Source organism: Microtus oregoni, unplaced genomic scaffold, assembly GCF_018167655.1.
Source record: "Microtus oregoni isolate MIOR12 unplaced genomic scaffold, Mior012 000003F_ref0000135, whole genome shotgun sequence".
NCBI lineage: Eukaryota > Metazoa > Chordata > Mammalia > Rodentia > Cricetidae > Microtus > Microtus oregoni.
The window spans coordinates 34,971,827-34,993,821 of NW_024543062.1; the positions used below are offsets into that span (position 1 = coordinate 34,971,827).

The window sequence follows — 21,995 nt, forward strand, 5'->3', positions numbered from 1 at the left end:
ACTGTCCACTAACCCCGAGAGCCAGGCATTCACGCTGAGGGTGGTGATGGTGCCTCCAGGTGCTGAGTATGAGGGCTTTGGCACTCAGAGCCCATGTCCTGCCCTCCCCCAACTGCAGAATGACACTGGGAGGACCACCCAGGGCCCACCGATAGGTTTCAGCTGCCTACCTGCCCAGTTGGAGGGGTGTGAGAAGGCCTTGCTGCTTTGCACTGCCTTCATGGCCTCACCTAGAGAGGCACTGGCCTTTAGGCCATTCAGCAGGGATGAGTAGAAGGCATGAATAAACATCTTAGAAGCTGCTACTGGCACTGGCCACAGAGCCACCAGTACACACTGTGCACCAGCAGCTAGGAAGGCCCGTGTCAGGGCCACCAAGCCATCTGCTGTGACTCGGCTATTGGCCTCCTGGGAAGAGCTGAGCACCACCAGCTTCACAGACAGCCGCAGGTCCAGGAGGTCAGCAGCTGAGAGGAGCAGGTCCCGCAGTGGTGGGCAGTCTGAGATGCTTTCTCCATCGCTTGCGTCATCTTGCACCCGCAGTGACTCGGGGATCGTGTAGGGGTGACCGAAGGAGCTCTTGCTGCCAGGAGGGTTGCCCTCCATGTTGGGCGTGAGGACTAAGGCTGATAGTTTCCAAGAGACATGGGTAGCAAAGTGGACACACTCAGCCTGGGTCAGTGCGCTCATGACCCTCTCCTTGGTGGCCATACTGCCCACAAGGGGCTGACAGCCCAGAAGCTCTGATACCATGTATGCTTCCTCCTCTGCAGAAGGCATCGGACCCCACAGCCACCTGTCCATTACTGCTGATGGGAGCTTGGGGTTGCCTATGACCGCAGCCATGGCAGTGGAGCTGGAATATGTGGGTGGGGTCTTCCTCAGGTGACACTATAAGGGAAGGGAACAGCACTGTCAGCAGGGCATCTGGTGTCCTTGATAACACCCTTCACCCTAAGTTTTCAGCATCTTCGTGACCCAATGCCACCTACTCCATCAGACACCAGGACAGTTCCCTGTTGCCAACAGAGTGAAGGTTTCTGGAAGCTGGCATCATCACCCAATTGCCTAGCGTGCTGTGTGAGCCAGGCAATGTTGAGGATACCAGCCCATATCCCATCTGCAACCTGGAGTTAGCCAATGAGACTTCAGAATTTCTTTCCTTCCCCCTGAACTGATTCTGACTCAAGAAAGTTAGAATTTAACAACAAACTAAAAATTAAGATCTTCAAAACCACTGAGGCAGAAACTATCCCATATGAATTGTGCCCTGGGCCCAGTTGCTAATCCCACCCTTTCTTCAGGATACAACGGCGGGGGTGGGATTGGGCAGACGGACAGGCAGATGGCCCCAGAGTGGGGCAGATATTACCTTGGAGTGTGTACCAAGCGAGCGAAGAGCAGGCACAGCGATGAGGGTGAAGCGCTCGTATAGGTACTCGTTGGAGGCACTGCCCTTCAGGAGAGCAAAGGGGACAAGGTAGAGCTCCCCCTCCAGAACCAGGACCAGCTGCCGGTGCCGGCCCACAGGGCCACTTGAATGCATCAGGCCCTGCAGAGTAAGCACAAGGGCTGACTCAGGGTGGGCAGCTCATGACCCAGGGTCACTTTGGTCAACTGTCAGGGCAGGTTTGTAGGCTATGGGTATTAGCGATGCTACCCTGTAGACGTGTTAATAAGTGTGCCTGTCTCAGAGGGACAGTCTGTCAAGGTCTGCCGGTGACCTGAGGTGAGAGACGAGAGTCACCAGCCTAACGGGGAATGAAACCCAAAGAAACAGCAACTGTCATAGATCCAGGTGTTTGTCCTGGAAGCATAGACTGAATGCAGAGGCAACTGTCCCAGAGGCATCCCCAAGAATAGAGTGGGGAGGCTGTGGTGGTGCCAGGACTGAGGAGTACATGCAATGACTCTCCTTAGCAGCAAGGACTCCACGAGCCTGGTGAGTCCTCCATTTTGATGAGCACAAGGCTAGACACTCAAGAGCCAGGATGGAAGACTTGGGGTCAGGGTACCAGTAGTCCAGGAAATTTTGTGATGTTTAGGTGTTGGTGCAGCTCCCCAGGGTGGGGCTCCTAAGGTGCTGTCTCCATTTATGGCCTCCAGAGATGAGAAGAGGTCAGAGAGGCAGCATCCCTCCTGACAGAACTTAGAGCGAGGACCTGGGGAGGTCTGTGAGCAAGCCACATCATGAAGACACCTGCCCATTTTCCACAGAGGTGGCCTTTCCAAAAGGACCCTGATGAAAAAGCGAGGCTGTGACTCAAAGAGAAAAGGCAGCTGTGAAGACGACCAAGCACATTGTATGATGCAGAGCAAGACTCTGCATTTGAGAAGCATGGGAGGAAGTGAGGAGGAGGAGAGATGGGAAGCTGCTGCAGTGGGGCAGGTCTTCTGCCGACACCGGTCTCCTGGGTCCAGCACTCTGCCTGCCTCAGTCTGACTTGGTGAGGTTGACAGGCTGTACCTTCAGGAGCGAATGTGCTCTTCTGACCCAGTTGCCTGCTGCCAGGGGACCTGACTGAGTGTGGCAGAAGTGCTCGCCAACCCAAAGTGGCATGTGCCTAGTGGGAAGTCCAGGCTCTACAAACCCCAGGGCTTGATGTGGGATTCCCCTCTCTATGCTGTGAATATTACTGGTTAATAAAGAAGCTGCTTTTGGCCAATGGCTTAACGGAGTAGAGCCAGGCTAAAAGAAACCGAGAAGCCACGTAGCTGCCTACAGGAGACAGATGCCTCCACTGGAGCCCACAGGAACCTTGTCGGTAAGCCACAGCCATGCGGCGATATGCAGATTAATGGGTTAATTTAAGATATATGAGTTAACCAGAAATATGATCAAGCTATTGGCCAAACAGAATTGCAATTAATACAGACTTCTGTGTGATTATTTCAGTTCTGAGCTGCTGGGAATGAACAAACAGTCTCCGGCTACAAATCAGAAATGAACGAGCAGCCTCCAAATCAACAAGGGCTTGTTTCCTTTTATAATTTAGCTAAATTGAGAGAAGGTAGGAAACTGAAACCACTGGGTTATTTCTTGTCTGCTTCCTGAACCATTTCCCAAGAGGAGCTAAATGAGCAGCCGCATGGCCCAGGGAATAAGTGTGTGCTCGCAGAGACAGTAGGGCTGCCAGCATCTAGGCCTCATGCACACCAAATCCCAAGCCAGATCTCAGTGGCAGGGCTGACAGGTCCCTGACCTAGGATGGTGATGCTGGTCAGTGAGATCCAGGGAACATGGGACTCAGGTGATCCTACACAAAACTGTGCCGCACACAAAACTGATCCAAGCTTTGGGCTCCGGAGTCATAGGAATCATTTTACCAGATGCCAGCTGGGGCCTGTGAAGTCCTCTTGAGCCTCCACTGTTGAAGCCCAGTCAGGCTGGGCCAGATGTCATCCTGTAGGCCACCGCTATCCTGCAACATTTTCCTTGTTATAGCAGCGCCTGTTAGTCTGATCCACTGGGACAGAGGAGTGTGAGCATGCTGGAAGCTCTGCAGAGCAAATGCAGCATGCTGAGGGGTTACAGGGGCTCTGCTAACTCCACCCATGCCATAGGACCTGGGCCACGAGCACAAAGACAGCAGCCATGTTTCCTGGATAATGATGTGTCCACTCACATGGCTCTGCTGTTGGGAGTTCCCTCCCTAGAAGCCTTAGCCCAATCTGTGCCCACTGTGCTGTGCTGAGGACAGGACAGGGCTTTGGGAGGGAGCCTACCAGGTAGAGATCACATCAGTCATCTTCCCCCTTCTCCCCAACCAACAACTCAGCATTGATGGAGCAGAAATACAAGACAAACAGCTAGGAGTAAAGGATTGCGGAGGCTCAAGCAAGTGAAGAATGGGGAGTGGGGAAGCAGGATTACAAAGGACTTCTGGTGGCAGTAGAAGGCAGGAGAGAAACACAAGGCTTCCCCAATCAGCAAAGCCAGAGCCTTACCAGGGCAATGTGGAGTGGGTAAAGATAAGAAGGGACAGGGAAGAGCATGGTGGAAAGGGTCCCAGCCTTTCCAGAAATAATCGTATCCAGAAAGCTGCAGCTGGGAAAGGCTGATGGGATCTTGAGGGAGGAATCTGGACACAGCCGTTTCCCTGGCCAGGTGACAGTTCCTGCCTGTAGCCCCAACGCTTTTGAGTATGTTCCCTTTATCCCTGTGCTAACCAGACACGCCCTGCAAATAGTCCTCACTTCTTACAAAGAAAAGATATCAAGTGTTGTGGCCAGGGTCACTTGTGAGGAAAGGGCAGAGACCACAGGGCACCAGCAAGCAGAACAGCCACCCCACAACTGGTAGGCCAGAGGGGGGCCCTGGGGATGGAGGAATGATACACAAGCTGTGGCCTCGGGATGCACAGTGCCTCTGCAGATACTGGTGCAAAGAGAGCTGCTGAGGGGTGCTCCTGCCTCCAGACAGACCCACTGCCTGTGGTGGCCCTGCCTGCAATAAGGCCCCTATACTTTCAGATCCACCAAGTTCCCTGTTCCATCAAAGAGCATTGTCTAAATTAAGAAGGGTATGCCAAGCTCAAGGTGGCTTGTGCACACACGCCAGAGTGCAAGGTGGTCTGTGTGGTGTCTTTAAAGCTGGGCACTGACTGGTTCTGCTGGAGATAGGTCATCAGGATGAACAGCTAGGATTAGGTCAGGTAGGAGACACTCACTTCCTAGTGCTGACGTGCACACTGCTCTGAGTCTCATGGCCCCTGGACCAGACAAGGAACACATGAGGGCACTGAGGCTGAATGCATTCAGCCTGCATAGAGCAGAGCTAAGTGCAAACTCAGACCTGTCAACTTGATGCTCAGGATCTTGGCTATGAGCAGCCAGCCAAGAATGTGTGTCCATGTCCATTGAGTATTCTAGGGGGACACGCATGGGCACTGACCAGTAAATGATATATTCTGATATCAAGGAGCCTCATGCCCCAGGAGGCACTTACCCCTTCCATGGGCGTGATGAGCAGATCATAGAGGGCACGGAGTGGTGGCTTGGCCAATGAGTTCTGCCTCCTAGGGAGAGAGGAAGTCCCATCCTTGCTGGGCGACACGGTGCCACTGAACAAGCTTGTCATGCTCTGGCAGCTCCTGGGGGGACAGGACGAAGGCAGGAATCAGGCTCACCCTCCATTACTCTGGTTGCCTGCTGGGCCTCACAGCATGCCTGCCAACTCCACCTCATGCTTGTCCCTTGCAGGTTATTGTCATACAACCCTGAGTTCTTTACACAACAGCATCCACCTCTGTGCTGTCTACATAATCCCAGAGTGCTGGTCCTGTATGGAGCAATTGTGCTGTCAAGCACAAGGACCAGGAGGGTCAGTACAGCCAACAAGGAAAATAACATTTGCATCAGTGAACTTGCAACCCACAGCAAGGATCCGCTGGCCCAACCCAGCCAGACCCTGCCTCTGCGTCACAGGGGTGCCCTGAGAGCTGCCGATTGGAAAGTGCTTGTAGAGGGGGCATCTTGTGCAGCTACTTGGGGTTCACTAACACAGAGGCACCTTCAACCCCCAGAGCCCCAGGAGTCATACTCTCAAAGGATGGCAAGGACAGTTGCTGACTGATTGATTCATTCAGAAAGTGTGTTTAAGCACTGGCTGCCTGCCAGGCACAGTCACAGTCTCTGGGGCCCTAAAGAACACTAAACATGTAGGTAAATGGAGAGGAGGTCACACAATCTGCTAGTCGACCTGGCTCATGTGGCCTCAACATGGCTAACTGGTGGCTAGCACTTTCCGTGGGACTGCTGAGCTCTGTATTGTATGATAAGCTGTAGTGTATGCTGTAGGACGTTCACTGGCAGGGTGTAACATGAGGGGCTGCTCATTGGGGTTTCTATCCCACCTGGTACCCCACAGCCAGCAAGCCCCAAAGAAAATCACACAGAGAGTCTGCATTAATTATAAACTGATTGCCCATTAGCTCAGTCTTCTTATTAGCTCTTGTAGCTTATATTAACCCATTATTCTTATCTATGTTAGCCACATGACTCAGTACCTTTCTCAGTCGGGCAGGTTACATCTTGCCTTTCGGTGGTCGGGGCTGGAATGGGAGGAATGGGCTTCCTCCTTCCTAGAATTCTCCTGTTCTCATGGCCCAGCCTCTACTTCCTGTCTGGTTGGCCCGCCTATACTTCCTGCCTGGCCAATCAGCATTTATTTAAAACATGTTTGACAGAATACAGACAATTCTCCCGTACCACTAAATTGTCACCCCAATGTGGTCAGCTAAATCCACTTAAAAACCTGAGAGGGCTTAAAAAGGAGAGAGAGAGAGAGAGAGAGAGAGAGAGAGGTCGGCTAAATCCACTTAAAAACCTGAGAGGTCTTAAAAAGGAGAGAGAGAGAGAGAGAGATTGAGAGAGAGAGAGAGAGAGAGAGAGAGAGAGATTTTAACACAACTTTTTGCTGTTTGTTGGCAGCGTGCTGCAGAGAAATTTCCCTGACTCAGCAGCTGTAGCAGGAAAAAAGGTGTGCGGTTTTAAAATGTGGCTTCCAGGGCCCTGCCACCATGCTGTACATTTCTGGGCCTGCTCGGGATCAGGAAGAAAGTACTCTGAGATCATGCCAATGGCTCAGTGCTCCCCGCCTGCACCTGGGAGAGAGATGTTTCCAGGCTGCGCAGTGCTCTGCATGGCAGATTTGGCTGTAACTCAGATAGAAATGCTGCATGCTCAGTCTCAGAGTTAAAGTGCTGAGTGTGGCTCCTACCTGGTGACCCAGACATAGTAGAAAATAGTGCATTCATCATTTTGAAATTGGAGAGAGGTGGAGCCAACATCCAGAACAGCCTGCCGCTCTGCAGCTCAGAGGCGCAACTGATTCAGAGGCACAAGCGGCTCCGCCATGTTGGACTGGGCGGGGCAAACCTGCAGTACCTGTTTTTGACCTAGGAATGTCACAGCTTAGATTCTTAAGTGTTTAGCGATTTAAAAACACAAAGCAAAAATATTTCTGGACAGTAAAAATGTTACAGGCAATGCAATAGGACAGATTAAGACATAAAAGACCTCTAAATGGGTCATAGTGTTAGACATACGGAGGCTTGGGAGAGAGAAGAAAAAGAATATAGAGAATAAAGTTAATGCATTAAAAAGAGGGTAAAGTCTTTAAAGAGACAGAGTACAGATAGTTATAAATTAAAAGAAATAAAGAAAAATAAACCACATAAAAATAGAAAATTCACAGAGAGTTTAGATTCTATATATTGTATTTTCTTTGAATTTTTTGACTGGAAAGGAGCTAAGTACAAAGAGACATTTCATTATATGGGCTGCCAAGCTAAACCAGAATGGATATCATAAGGGTAATATGACTTCAGAATTTGGATCTAAAAATATGATGCTTATATTTAAAAGGGTCTTCTTTTGTTTTCACCGAGGATGAGACCCTATGGATTACTTCCATCCCAATATGGTATGATAGACCACGCCCTCCTGAAAGGTTGCTGTAAACACCCTCAAAAAATTACTTCACTTAACTGCTGACTGAGAAGAACCTAGCACACAGGTTATACCATGAAAGACCTGATTAACAGCACCCCTATACAGCAGGAAGAAGTTTGGAGAGAAATAGCTTTGTCCATATTCCCAGATATTGTTTATAAATGTTCTTTTACATTTAAAGGGGAATATGATACATATATGAATAATTTGCATTGATATAAATTTTGCCTTATTGATAGAAATTTAAGGTCAATTTTGTTATATGTATATGTATTTCTGATCTTGATTAAGGTATTGTGATTGTGTAGTTCATTTAAAAATGTAATGTATAATTAGGATAATCATTGATGATAGTCAAGCTTGTAGTCATGTTAGTTAGATTTTCTACATATGCATAGATTTTTTTCAGATAGGCATTCTTCATATCTTTCAAAGACTACAGAATATGGCATTTAATGTTTTAATAACTTAGGGCTGTTCATGACAATGAGACACTCTGCTCCTGGCAGCACCAATCTACTTCAAGAGGAAGATGGGCATTGAAGAGGCTCCTTATGAAGTTGGTTAGCCATTTGGGCAAGAAACTGCTCTTGTATGGACTGTTGCATAAACTGGACACAGAGAACCCGCAGAGAGAGGACTACTGAACTTGCCTAAAGGTGAGATGATCTTTCTGGGTTCCTGATTCATGAAAGAGTCTGCGAGATATTCTGCAGGATACAAAAGAAAGTGACTGAACTGTCTTTGAAATTTCCTGCTTCATGGAAAAGTATGCTGTATACTATGGGCCTGTAGGCTGAAGATGGATGCCCCAATGGTACAAAAGAACTTTGGGTGACTCTTCAGGCAGTGAGATGTCTCTGTCATTTCTAGAGTTTGGAAGTTGCTTATTTATTGTTTAATTAGGTAATATTATATCCTTCTGGAGTCTTTGATGGAGTTGAAGAACAGATAGATGGTTATAGTTTTCCTTTGTTATGGTAAAAGATAAAATAGATCTAAATATTGTAATTGTAATTCTTGCTTGATAACTGTTTTGTTATGTGTAATTTTACTATGTTAAAGTTAAAGCCTACCGTTTTGTTTAATCAGAAAAAGGGGAAATGATGTAGGAGGGTCTTCTGTCTATGTGTTACTTTCATTGGTCAAATAAAGAAACTGCCTTGGCCTTTTGACAGGCCAGCCCTTAGGTGGGTGGAGTAGACAGAACAGAATTCTGGGAGAAAGAAAGCAGAGTCAGGCAGACGCCATGAAGCTCTGGCCCGAGATGGACATAGGTTAGAAGCTTCCCGGTAAGCCACGACCCCATGGTGATACACAGATTACTAGATATGGGTTAAAGCAAATGTGAGAGTTAGCCAAGAAAGGGCTAGATATAACGGGCCAGGCAGTGTTCAAATGAATACAGTTTCCATGTAATTATTTTGGGGTATAAGCTAGCTAGTCAGGTGGCTGGGAGCCGGGCTGCAGGAAGCGGCCCGCCACTCCTTCTACAGCCGGGACTCTGCCAGATGCTAGACATAGCATCAGGCAGCAGCAAGTATTCTGCCTGCTAGTTGTGACAGCTACTCAGTTGCTGCCTGAGAGCATGCCAGAAGGCTTTCCTCTAGGACCAGTTACGTCTGCCTCCCTGGCTGTGGCTCGCCTGTGCCCTCCCCTCCCTCAGGTCTTTACTGTCCCACTTCACCTATTTTTAGGGACACAGCAGCACTGCTCTGTGCTGCGGCTTTGCTGTCAGAGCCAGTGTTGTGCAGACAACCCTGGAGTGACAAGAGCAGATCTCTCCTGGAGGTGAGGTGTGCACATTGTCCTCTGAAGAGATGCTCCAGCAGAGTGGTTGCATGGCTCCCTTCTGGCTGTACAAGAAAGCCTGGCCCAGGGCTGGGGCAAGACATATACCTTTCCACTTCATACTGGCCCAGGAGCAGGCATGTCCCCAGGGTCCTGTCCCCTTCTCTCATCTTGGCAGTTTCTATAGCATGGGCAGCTGCCCTGGGTCTGTTTGCTCTTCCTTTGCAGGAGAGGCACAGAATTTCAGTGGTCAAGCTTTGTATGCTTTGGCACCAGACTCGCACTGTCACGGAGATCCAGAAGGTGGCGCTGAATCACTGTCTTGTCATCCATTCTGGCCAGCTCCACTTGGGTAAATGACAGCTCAGCTCTAGGCAGAGGGTTTTCTCAGGATGTATCTTTATTAGCCAGCTTCTCAGATGATGTCTATTAATCTACGGCTAGAGGATTGCACAGCACAGCAGTGCCTTGCGCAGGGAGGAGACAGAGCAGACTGAGACTCAACCCAGGCTGTATTGTTCATAAACACTGCTGTAGAAACAGTGGGGAAGGGGGACACAAGATGCTGGGTGCGACTCTCCCTGTGGGGAGGGAGTGGTCAATGATTGCCTAGGCTGGAACTGGGCTGTTAGCTCTAGGCCTTCCTCCAGGCTGGGCTCACAGAAGGGGGTCCCCCTCAGCATGAGCTGCTGCTTCCTCAGGCTTTCCCACCTTGGCTGGAGCTCCGCCTCCACTCCTCCCATCTCCAGACTTTCTAGGGTACCTCTGCAGTAGCCCACTCCCACCTGGCATACACCACTGCCCCAAAGAACCTACCACCTTCTGCAGAAACTGAGAATGGCAATGGACCTGTTTCTCCATCTGTTCTCTGTACTATGTTTGAAACTTGATTGATTCTTCCTGCTGACACCATTCAAGGGACAGGACAGGGGTCCATCAAGCTTGCTGGTGCTTGGGTATGGAGAGATTAGAGTACAGGCCTGTGCGGCAGCTGTCACACCTACCCATCATGACAGCAACATGGTCAGCCCTTGCCAGGGCCTCTGCATCCCCACGCAAGCCCAAGGATCTCTCAGAGACCTGTTGGGCAGAGGTACTCCATGGGCCCAGAAGGCTCCTGTTTAGTCCCTTGGAGGAGCCTAAGCAAAAAGAGGCAATGCCCTGAGGAAGGTGAGTAGGGTCTGGGAGACTCTGTATCTGACAGGCCAGATTTTGTGCTGGCTCTTCAGGGTCTAGCTGCGAGGCTCTGGGTTGTCTTTCTTGCAAGCCTGCTAGTTTGAGAAGGAGCCAGAAGGGCGACCCCCAAGGTCAGTCGGAGAGGGTAGGACTGGCCTCCCACGTTAACAGTGCCCTTCACAGCCATGGGAGGAACCAGCAGAAATCAGGAAGCACTCCATGGTGCTCATGGATGTCTTCTCTTTGCTGGGGTGGTGGTGGGTGACTGAATGTTTGCTTTAATCCTGACCAATGAACCCTTCTATACCTTCTTCCTTGCTTGCTCATCTCTTCCCATCAGTGATTCAGACCTGTTCAACAGTAGCAAGGTAACCAGTACCTTGTGATAGAGAAAGAAATCCTAGACCACACCCGGCTTTGGTGAGTATGTAGCCTGGAGGACGAGAGACCAAGGGGCAGACACTGACCACTACAGAAAGCATCCAGGATTTGAGAGGAAGAGAATACTCAGGTAGGGCAGCCTAGGGGCAAAAGCTGTGTGTGTGTGTATGATGACCTTCATCACAGGAGAGCCTCATTTGGCCATGTCCCAGTGCTAGGCAGAGGCTTCTAGGGAAGGCAGTTAAGATAGGCCCAGGAATCTTGTGGGTCATACAGAGGGGACAGACTATGGAGAGAGGGGGAGAGAGTAGGAAAGATGGCAGGTGACACACTGACCATCCTGCAAGAGAGTAAAGAATTTGAGTAAAGGTTAGGTGACCACCCACCTGCCTCAGGGTGGGGTGAGAGACGAACCCCATCTTACCACCAATCTGTTGGGAGACCCAGACATCTAGCAAGGCCCCTTTCCAGGGTCACATCATAGCAGTCCCCTACGAACTGTGGGGTGAGGGTATTCAGAGTGAGGACCAGTGGGGTGTGGATCTTAGCCTGCAGCTGGTTCTCAACCTTCCTAATGCGGCGACCCTTTAACATAGTTTCTCATGTTATGGTGACCCCAACCATAAAATTATTTCATTGCTGCTTTATAACTAATTTTGCTACTGTCCCGAAGTGTGATGTAAGCACCTGTCACATGCCCTCCACAGAGCTCATGAAGCACTGGTGCAGCCCACCACGTGCAGAGCATAAGAGTGGCGTAACAGCGAGACTTGGGAAGCTCTCCGGCTCTCACTCTCCTCCACTCAATCTCTAGTCATTGTCAGATTCCTGCCTGGGAGGTCGAAATGAGGCCAGGGCGTCAGACAGGAAGCGTGAGGGCCTGCTGGGCTGGGCCTACTCCTCAGCCTGCTCTCATCTCCTAATCTGGGGATTAGCATGTTTTGAACAAGAATGTGAATTAAAAAGTAGTGAAGAAACACTGCCTGTGAGAGATTTCACATTTAATACAAGCAGCACGGCTGGAATTTAGGTGGCCTGTGGTATCCTGTTCTTCAGAATAAGCATGTCACTGCCTGATGGGTCTTTTTGCAAGTGGCTTCTGACAGCTGTTTCTTAATTTCCCACCTGCCTGGAGGGAAGCCAGGAACCTAGAGAAAGCCAATCTCTCCTGCCTTGCCCAGGCACACGTGGACTTGGGGGTGGGCGCCATCCCAGCACTGTCAGGACTGGTGGGGGTACTGAGTGGTCACTACTATGTCTACCTACGGGCCAGGTTCCTGAAGGGGCATGGGTTGGTCTCAGTCAGAAGAGGGAATGAAAGGTCGGCAAACTTCTGGGCTCCCCTTGAAGTGGGGTGTCTGATCCTGATTGGACCTTGTCAAGGGACCTAGTGCAGAGAGACAGATAACCAAGGTGCCAGTGCCTACTGCCTCCCACTGGGTCACCAGGGACACACCTCCTTTGGGGAGCACCATGCTGTCTGAATGAATCAGCAAGCACCACATAATATCGAGGCTCTGTCTCTGAGCCTCTCCGGACATAAACCCTTTTTCCAAAATTGATGGCTGTGGACACATCCCAGCCCCTGGGTGCAGCAGCTCCTGAATACAGGAGTGCTGGAGGGAGATGTTCCCCCTTGGCGGCTCTCACATGCATGGTGCTGGGAGAAAAAGGACCAGGGCTGCACGCGACAGTGGCTAGCACCTGATGCAGGTGCACTGCACAAGTACAAGTCACTTCCAATCCTTTCAAAGTCATCTCCACATTTTCAGAAGCCTCTCAGCCTCACTCTTGCGTGGCAAGAAAGCCGCTATCTCTGCAACACTGTCCATGTGTCTGAAAGCCAGCTACGTCAAACTAGGTCCTTAATTGCCATACTGAAGGGAGCTAGAGTCTATCCCTATGTTAGGACTGGGGAAGCTGACTTCTCAGTGTAACACCACTTCACCCCAGTGAGGCCTGAGTCAAGTTGTGGGCTCTTTGTACTAGATCACAAGCCTAGAGTAATCCCACTCCTCCGTGCATGGCAGAGGGCTAGGAGGGCCTTGCATGTAAGGGCAGAAAGAGGCAGCACCAGCTTCACCCTCCAGACTTTGGCTTTTTCCCCAAGGTTTCTGGGCCCTGGGAAGGCAAATATACTTTTGTCTCCATGATAACACAATGACAGGAAACCAGGCTGCAGCAAACAAGGTAACAGTGGCCACACAGTAGGGCTGCCAAGCGGGGCCACCCACCCAGTCCAGTGCCCCTGTAGCCCTGAGGTAGCCTGAAGTCCTTGAAGACAGGAACTATAAATTATGATACCACCTCAGCCACTTCCACTACTACCACCATATTCACCGCCAGTACAATTACCACTATCACCACCAGCACCATGATCACTAGCACCCCCCACTAGATCAACACTACTGCTACCATCACTAGTACCATTACCACCATCAAAACCACTACCACAACCACTGCTACCACCACAAGCACTAAAACACTACCAGAACTACCACCAAAACTATCAACACCAACACAAGCACTACCACCATCATAACCATTACAGCAACCACCATCACCACCACCACCACCAGTCCTGCCGCCACCACCACCACCACCACCACCACCACCACCAACACCATCACCATCACCACCATCACCATCACCAGCATCACCACCACCACCACCACCACCACCATCACCATCACCACCACCACCACCACCATCATCACCATCACCACCACCACCACCATCATCACCACCACCACCACCACCATCATCACCATCACCACCACCATCACCATCACCACCACCACCACCACCATCATCACCACCACCACCACCACCACCACCACCACCACCACCAGTCCTGCCACCACAAACACCACTATAAAATACGGCTAACCTAGGCACACAGGCGTTGCAGTTTCACCATGACCCACCCATTTGTGAAGTGACGGGGAACTGGGGCCAGGAAGGCTTGATGTGGACAAGCTCATTCTGGGCCGCTGCTCACTCCTACTCCACTGGCTTCTGGGCTCTTTTCAGCCTCCTGAGTTGCAGGCCTGTGAGAAGCTGGCAGAGAGGTGAGAACCGCTTATCTTCCTGAGGCTGGAGAGGCAGCTCAGAGCTGGCATGACAGCAGAACATCCCTAGGCTCCATCATATCAAAAAAGGATGGTGGAAAGCCTGCCCACCTCTATTTGAACTATTAGTGCCAAGACGAAGAACAGGCTTGCCTCTACAGCTACCTGACACCACCAGAGCTCTATGCCCTGCGACGGGGTGTAGGGAGCACCCCGTGTTGCGTGGCTGTGGCCATACCTGTGCAGGAGGTTACTGTGTCGTACCATCCTCAGGAAGCCCGTGGGGTCGGTCGCCCAGTTAAGCTGGTTGTTCATCTCCTCCAGCTGCTGCTCCATGACGTCTCCAGCTTCGCTTTCTGTCTCACTGCTGGCACAGGCCCTGTGCGAAAACATCAGAGAGCCCTCAGGAAAAGGACACATGCTGTGGAGTTGGCCTCCAGCACCAAGGGCCCCCTACTGCCTTCCACACTGACTCGCTGGTGCCCGCTGCCTCACACAGCTGTGAGCTGGACAGATGGAGCCATGTGTGAACAGCGTGTGCCCCGGCATTTAGCGTATGCCTGGAGGCACCCCCAGCACAGGCTGTATTCTAGTCCATTCTAGAAACGTTTGCTAATCACATACACTACACTAGGCATGATGTTAGGCCCAGAGCACAGCCTCCTCATTTCCAGATGAGGAGACAGGCTCATGAGTGGTTTTGATGGATGGTACAGGCTCCTTGAGCCCCTCCCCTCCCCAAGGTGGGGAATGAAGATGTGAGAAGTTTTGAATTCATATGTCTCCCCCATGCAGATTTTAATGGACACCTCATGACACATTCTAAATAAACAGAAATGTCCATCAGCACCCTTGTTTGTGAATAAAACGACTAGAGGCTTGTTTAGTGTGCACGCTGCACACTCTACAGAGAGATAAAGATGGTGCCCACACATCACCATACCCCTCCTCCTTCACCTGTGGTCTCTTGGACAAAGGTTCATTTCCACAACAGTCACATTCATATCTGGAAGTAGCCAGAGTGAGACCTCGGGGCTCATGCGGTGAGGGTTCAGTCTCCAGAGGGACCGCTTACTTCTTCCTAGCCAGTCCCTATGCTGTGATCCCTGTATGACTTTACACAGCTTCTAAAGCTCAAACTATCCATGTTCAAGTGACAGAGTAGTCTTCTATTCCTTACCCCAGCAAACTGAAAAAGCAGACTAAATCCTGCTATTATCCAGGACTGACTGAGGTTAAGAACAGTAAGTGATACTTAGTATACTCATTCATTGGCCATTAGGCAACTGGGCCAGTCGTGAACCAGATGTGCTGGGGCATGCCTATAATCTCAGTGCTTGAGATGTCAAAGCAGGAAAATCATGAGTTCTAGGCCTCCTTTGACCTGCTAAGACCCTAATCTGGCAGGTGGATCTTTGAGTTTGAGGCCAGCCTGTTCTACAGAGCAGGTTCCGGGATAGACAGGGCTATATAAAGAAACTATGTCTCAAAAAACAAACAAACAAAAAAGATCCTTAATTAACAGAATTCTTTTTCCTGTTCTGCAACTGTTGTATATCAGATCCTTAACTGGGGTTGCTCTGACTAAATACAACCACTGCCCTGGAGAAGCTTTAGAGAAGGGGCTGGATGGTCATGATCCTCTGTATATGGATTGTAAATTATAACAGTGAACACTGTAGGAACAGCTAGGGTAGGAGTGAGAAGGGAGTGTGCCAGCAAGCATGCAGTATCTGCACAGGTGCTCTGCAGAAGGCCTTTGGCACTGACTAGGCCTGGTTTTGGTCAGTCTTCTGATGGCCATAACAGGAGCAGCAGGACCATCAAGAAGAGCTGGTGTTGCAGGCACAGCTAGTTACAGCTTATTAGGGAAGATATCAAGGCCTCAGGATGAGGGAAACCAGGATCTGGCAGGAGCAGTGGAAAGGAGACACCCTGGTCAACTATGTCGTGGGCACCATGGCCAGCCTCTCTCCCCTGTACCCTGCAGTTATTACTCTCTGTCTGTCTAACAAGCTCTGGCCCTACTCACTAATTTCCTTGAGCACCACACTTTTTTTCCCTTTGTGAGTCTTATTGCCTAAGAATTCTAGCTTGAATTTCTTGCCCTGGCATTCTTTATTCATGGGCTCCCAAGGGATGGTGAGGGCCCTGTTCTTGCTGCCTATCGTGGGGCTAGCAGACGTTTAGCTTACCTAGCTATGAAGGACAGAGGGCAAAGGTCATAGCATAAACTGGTACCCTGGTAAGAACTAGAAGGGTGGGAGAGAGCAATCCAGAGTCAATAGCAGCCTCCCCAAGGTGCCCAGATAGCCAGTCTGTCCCTGCTCCAGCTGTGCCAGAGCCTAGACTGATACTGTCAAAGATAAGCCACCCTGGCCAGAGCTGGGCTCCAAACGCTCATTGTGGCAACCCCCAAAGAGACAGGCACGAATCATTGCTGTGGAGCTGCTAGGGTTCATCCTGCTCTAGGGGCAGACGGGTTGGCAGAGGCTCCAGAAGCACGTGTTCATCAGTTGGGCAGGGGTTCTACACAGGCATGCCATTGTTTATGTCAGAGCATCTCTCCCTAGCTCATTCTAATTCCTGCCTCAAAGCTTCTCTTGTGCCAGTGAGCGGTCACTTGCAGCAAACCGACTTACAGTCCTAAGCTGGAAAGGACATCAAGAAGCCGGCCTTCAGTCCCTGTATGCAGGCGGAGAGGCAGCCTCCGACATGTTGAGCCCCATGATCACAGTATAGTTCTTTCAAGAAAAAGCTCTTCTCACTGAATGGCCACTGCTCATGTTCAGTGCCTCTGACACCACTGCCTGCCCTCAGGGCCAAATACCTTCACTTTTCCTGGGATTCTCACAGTCCTGCCAACAGCTGAGAAACCATGTCCCCAGAAGCCACTCAGAAGAGTGCAAGAAACGGAAGAAGTTGAGCATCTGGAGAGCTCTCCTGGGCAACAGGCCAGCCCTCTGCTCTTTATGGTTAATCTTAGCAGACAGTTAATATGGGGAGAGTCTGGCCTTCCTTCTGAGAGTCTCAGCGAACATCATGCTGGAGAAAGCAAGCAGTGGCGGTTGACACCTGATCATAAACATGTTCCTTTTAACATCTGTGTTCAGGGAAATCTGAATGCGGCTTCCTGAGGCTGACTCCAGACTGTGTGTAAGCACAGCACCTCAGAAGGTGGCCACCGTCCTGCTCTGAAGCTGAGAACTATAACTGACAAAGGGAGCAGCTGAGTGATGGATGACCCTGCCCATGGAACCCTGCTTTCCTCTGACATTGCCAAGTCAAGCTGCAGTTCACTGAGTCCTGCCCCTTAACATTGCTAGAAAATACCTTTTCTATTTAAGCTTTGGAGAAAACTGGTGTGGGGTAAGGAAGTGTCCCCAGTACCTTGTGTGGCTTTGGTGCCCAAAGCTGGTAATACCATAACCAGTAGTTATGATACTGTTGAGACCAGAAAACTCAAGAGAGAAAGTACACGCACGTACACAGAAGATGTGGGGACTCCCCAGATACAGGCTGCTCTCCTCAGCAAATATCACATCCAGACCTTACAGTCATACATGACTCTGATGTCGAATCTGCTGGTCCAAACCCTCTTTGTTCACAGTCTAGCCCTCAGAAATCCAGTTGCTAGACACGCCCTCTCCCCAGATCTCCGGGGAAAGGCTTCTGCTTCACGTACTCCTGAAGTGGCTGCTCTCTGAACCCTCTAGAATCTGGTTGTGTGAAGGGAAATGACTGCATCTCTCTCCTTCCCTCCACAACCTCTCCCCACACCCTCTCATGCGCGTGCACGCGTGCGCACGCGCGCGCGCGCGCGCACACACACACACGATCAATACATTCTGACTTGTGTTTAAACTGATAAAAGAATAAAACTTATCTTTCAAAATGCTTTTTAAAGCTTTTTACTAATTACATGACTTTTTAAAAACTGTTTTTATTGAGCTATGTATTTTCTCTGTTACAGAAAGTCCCTTGAACCCTGGAGCTCTGCAAGCCTCTCTTGGCCGGGAATGGCCTAGCTTGTACTGAGGAGAAGCTCACAGTGTTGCCCAGCTTCTCGGCTTTTGGGAAAACAGTGGCCATGACCAGCTGGCAGGAACATAGAAAGCTGTAATTGGGCTGAAGCCTCATTTCTTGGTGTCTTATTTTTTAGTCTTTGCTGGGAGCATGTTGGCAATAGCATTCTCCCTGACACATAGCTTTTATGTCCTCTGAATTGATGTTTGATGTGGATAGAGCCCAATGCAGTCCCTGTGAATGCAACTGGAATGGAAAGCCCTAAAGCCTGGGAGGATGGAATTCCACCCTTCTAGATGCTACTCTGGGACATAAGGCCAGCAGGTGAACCAGGTTAACCATAGTCAGTGTGGGCACAGCATCTGGCAGGTGGGAAGTACCCTGAAGGGACATTTTTGTTTCCCACTCTGTTGTCCTGGTGAGGACTGTAAAGGAATCAGATGCCTGTGCACGTCTGCGCACATCTGCTGCCCCACTCAGAGACTGTTGTGTCATGCAGGCGCGTACGTTAGAGTCTGCAACAGAAGGCATACTACGAACATAATAGTTGTCCCTGTGTTGTCACTGTGAGTCCCTCCTGGAGTTTTTATCTCTTCCAGCTGTACATGCATCCCTTGGTGAAAATGCTGATAGTCAGATAAACAGTAAAGTCATCTAATCTCCTGCACTTACTGTCTTCTGGTTCCTATGGTGATCACCTAAGACTGACTGCAGAGGTGGGCAAGGGAAGACACCAAGGACCCTCCCCCACTTCCACAGAGTAAACAAGCACTGATATCCTGGGTGAGTCACAGCCCACACAAGAGGGATGTGTGTGTGCACAAACCATTTAAGCAGAATATGGAATGCCAACACTCCCTACAGGTGAATACAGGAAAAGGCTCCGAGTACTGTCCTGGACTTCTGGCCAGAGCAGAGGGAGTAAAGACACAGAGAGACTACTTTGATGAGTGCTACCACAGCCCGCCACTGCCCCACCCTCTGGGAGGTGGGTGGGGTGCCTTGGAGATTGACCCTACAGGGGTCTCCCAGTCCACTCACCTCTGCTCACCAGAGGCCAGGCCAATGAGGGACCCCACCCCGCTGTGTGATGGCATGTGCGGTGTGTGTTGTGCTCAGGACCAAATCAGCAGTGAAGTCATGTGATGCAATACAGGCGAGTGAGCTCTGGCAGAGCTCAGACGCGCAAGGTTTTTGATTTTGAATGAATTTCTGTTGCTGCTCACTGAGAAACCCTTTCCTGTTGCCAGTCTCTCCCCCATCCCCCACTGAGCCGGCACTTCAGTCACGTGACCCCCCCTCCTTACTATAGTGCCAACATAGTTTTCCGATATCACTTCCACTGTTGCCTGGAGAAGCCTGTTCTGCCTAAGCCATCAACTCTCCATGTCATGGACAAATTTGCTCTAGGGCACGGCTTGTCAGCTCTGGTCCTGCTCACAGAGCTCATGAGTGAGCCGGGGAGTTCTCACTTCTGCCTTGGCTGAAAGGCTAGGTGTGGCGACAGGGGCTCTGGGTCACTCAGCTCTGGAGGCCGGGTAGCTACATAGACTTGTAAGGGTCTCTCCTAAATCTCACTACCTGTGCATGGGACACACACACTGCCCAGCATTGTGCGATCAACACAACTATGAAAACTCAACCACAGAGGGAGCCTTCACACCCCAGGAGAACCACTTTGGTCTACTGGTTTCACAGCAATTCCAGGATCCCTTCCTTCCAGCTCCTCAGTGGAACCTGGAAGGAGCTTGCTGTGAGGTGGCTCCCTGGAAAATGACCTTCACTTGTTTTTACAGATTTGGCTTGGAGTCAGGTTTCTGGAATGCTGTGCATGCCTCAAGTCCACGGCACTGGCTTTTCCTTTCTCTGCTTTGTTTGGAAATTGTAAGGGTTTGGGATGGCTCCACATCACATCACAGTGGAAGGAAAGGTGGGTGTGCATATGTGTGCATCAGGACCATCAGGTACCCCTCCAGGTTAGCAGCTCTGGGCCTCATAGCCCATAAGCTCCAATTCCCAGTTCAAAGGAATTGTGGGTAGTTAGTAACAGCTGAGCTCGGCTGCTGGTCATCAAGGCCTCCTTGCTTGCTGTTGTTAAGCCTGTGGCAAAAGCCAAGAGAACACCTTACCCCCCTTACCATGGGTAGCCTGTTCATGGCAAAGCAGCCAAAGAATGGTAAGTTTCTAGAGCCAGCCTTCCTAAGGCACCCTCCACCCTCAGAGAGGCACAGATGCTGACCTGAGATCACTCAGGCTAGAAGCTCCAAGCTCACCAGACACCTGCCCCATCCCCTCAGCTCTCAGCAGGACCAGGCCCCTCACTATTCCCTGTGTATGGATTCATCTTCATTTGATTTTGTCCTTCTGCAAAGTACAGAAGAGTCACTGTAACTATAATGGTCTGAGTTCCCATGAGGCCCAGCACCCTCATTCACGAAGCATCAAGCAGGCATTGGAAGGAGCAGATATACAATGGTCTTCTGAGTTCCCACGAGGCCCAGCACCCTCATTCACGAAGCATCAAGCAGGCATTGGAAGGAGCAGATATGCAGGATGCTTCTATGTGTTACTTAGGGGCTTTACACCTGGGTGGGGTGCTGGAGTCTGCTCCAGGCCTTCTGTTCTATAACTGCCCAGAAGAAAGTCACAGTAAAAAGCCGAATGGCTCCTGATGAGTGAGAAGGATGCTTGGGTAAGCAGGGAGGCACAGCCAAGTGCATACTGTGAACTTATAAAAGGAGCGCCACAGCTCAGCACAGCAGCACACGGGGCAGGGCGCTTGGAGCTGCTCTAGACAGCGCCCTGTACGTCCCGGTCAAATACTGCTGTAACATACTGGACAGCTGCAACCGAACTGAGCGGCATATGGCAGCTTTGTTTAGAATTCTCTAAATCTCAGAAAACAGCTCACCTTTAAATTTCTGTACAAGGTCATGTGACCAGACCACGTCTACTTGGTCTGAAAATGAGACTGTTAGGTATAGAAGATACAGTCTCTATGGAAGCCGTGTGACCTTCAGAGTCATTGGCCATTCCTAGATCTTCCTTGGAATTGTTAGTAGGATATCCACACTGGGAAAGAAAAGTCTGGGGACATGTGGTCCGTACTCCTCCTTGGGAGGGAACTGGAAAAGTTGCTGCACCCTTCTGTCTCTGCTGAGCTTTGGGTAGCTTTGGGTAGGGGCAGTTTCCTGAAGGCAGTGCAGAGTTTGCTTGGGGCTGGCAGGGAGGGGTGCTCGCCTCTCTCCTCTAATTGGCTTCTGAAAGGACCTGCTTCTCCGCCCTCCTCCAGATGCTGGGCAGGCAGTGCTGCACAAAGGCTTCTGGCTGGTGCCCTTCTTGTCTTTTTCTGCCACATTAGCCCAGTAGGGGGTTTAATAGCCCAAGATTTTGAGAAGCTGTTGTCAAGTCATGAAAGCCCCCAAATGTAGCTTAAATGGTTATTAGCTGGCAGGAAACATCCTCTGCATTCTAATACTGCCATTTAAATAACAATAATAAAGAAAATAATAACAATAAATGAAAACGCCTTGCCTGCACAGCTATGATTATACCTACCACCCACAGTCCACAGGGCCCTGTGGATTTAGGATTAACTTAGGGCCTGGGGCAAGGTAAGGGCATGGCTTTTGGTTTGGTGGACATGCCTGATTCTATTGCCATCCAGCAGATGTCGCCCAATCATCTATCAGGTGCGCTGGGAGCTTTCATGGATACTTCCTTTAAACAATACACACACACACACACACACACACACCCCAACAACAACAATCCACTTACAGACAAAAGAGCCAAGGGGCTCCTTGCTCTATTGAGAGCCACAAAACATACATATTTGCCGAATGGAAAGGTGCAGAATTAATTGGGAAAGAGATAGAGTTTGTATTCCTTAGCTCCCTTGGGGGTTTTACAATTAATAAATATTTGTGAAGCCTTTGATGAGTTGAGATACCATAGATGTGCTAAACAAAGCAAGCTTCGGCGGGCATTAAGACACTCACAGGGCTCCTGCATCGAACTTGGAAGAGGGAAATGAGTAGGGCCAGGGCTGGCAGCCAGGGCCACTGCTACTGTGGGCTGGGCCCCTCCCCTAAA

At 50.3% G+C, this 21,995-nt stretch overlaps 1 protein-coding gene across 1 annotated transcript in view; it reads right to left on the reverse strand.

Annotated features, from left to right (window-relative positions):
• The window catches only part of Ttc28 (tetratricopeptide repeat domain 28), a 354,826-nt gene that overhangs the window by 13,218 nt on the left and 319,613 nt on the right, over positions 1-21,995 (reverse strand). Inside the window, exons 12-15 of the mRNA XM_041648394.1 lie at positions 14,113-14,253; positions 4,949-5,093; positions 1,373-1,552; positions 171-891 (exon numbers count right to left, since the gene is read on the reverse strand). Coding sequence (XP_041504328.1) covers positions 171-891; positions 1,373-1,552; positions 4,949-5,093; positions 14,113-14,253 — 1,187 coding nt within the window. The remainder of the gene's footprint in view (positions 1-170; positions 892-1,372; positions 1,553-4,948; positions 5,094-14,112; positions 14,254-21,995) is intronic.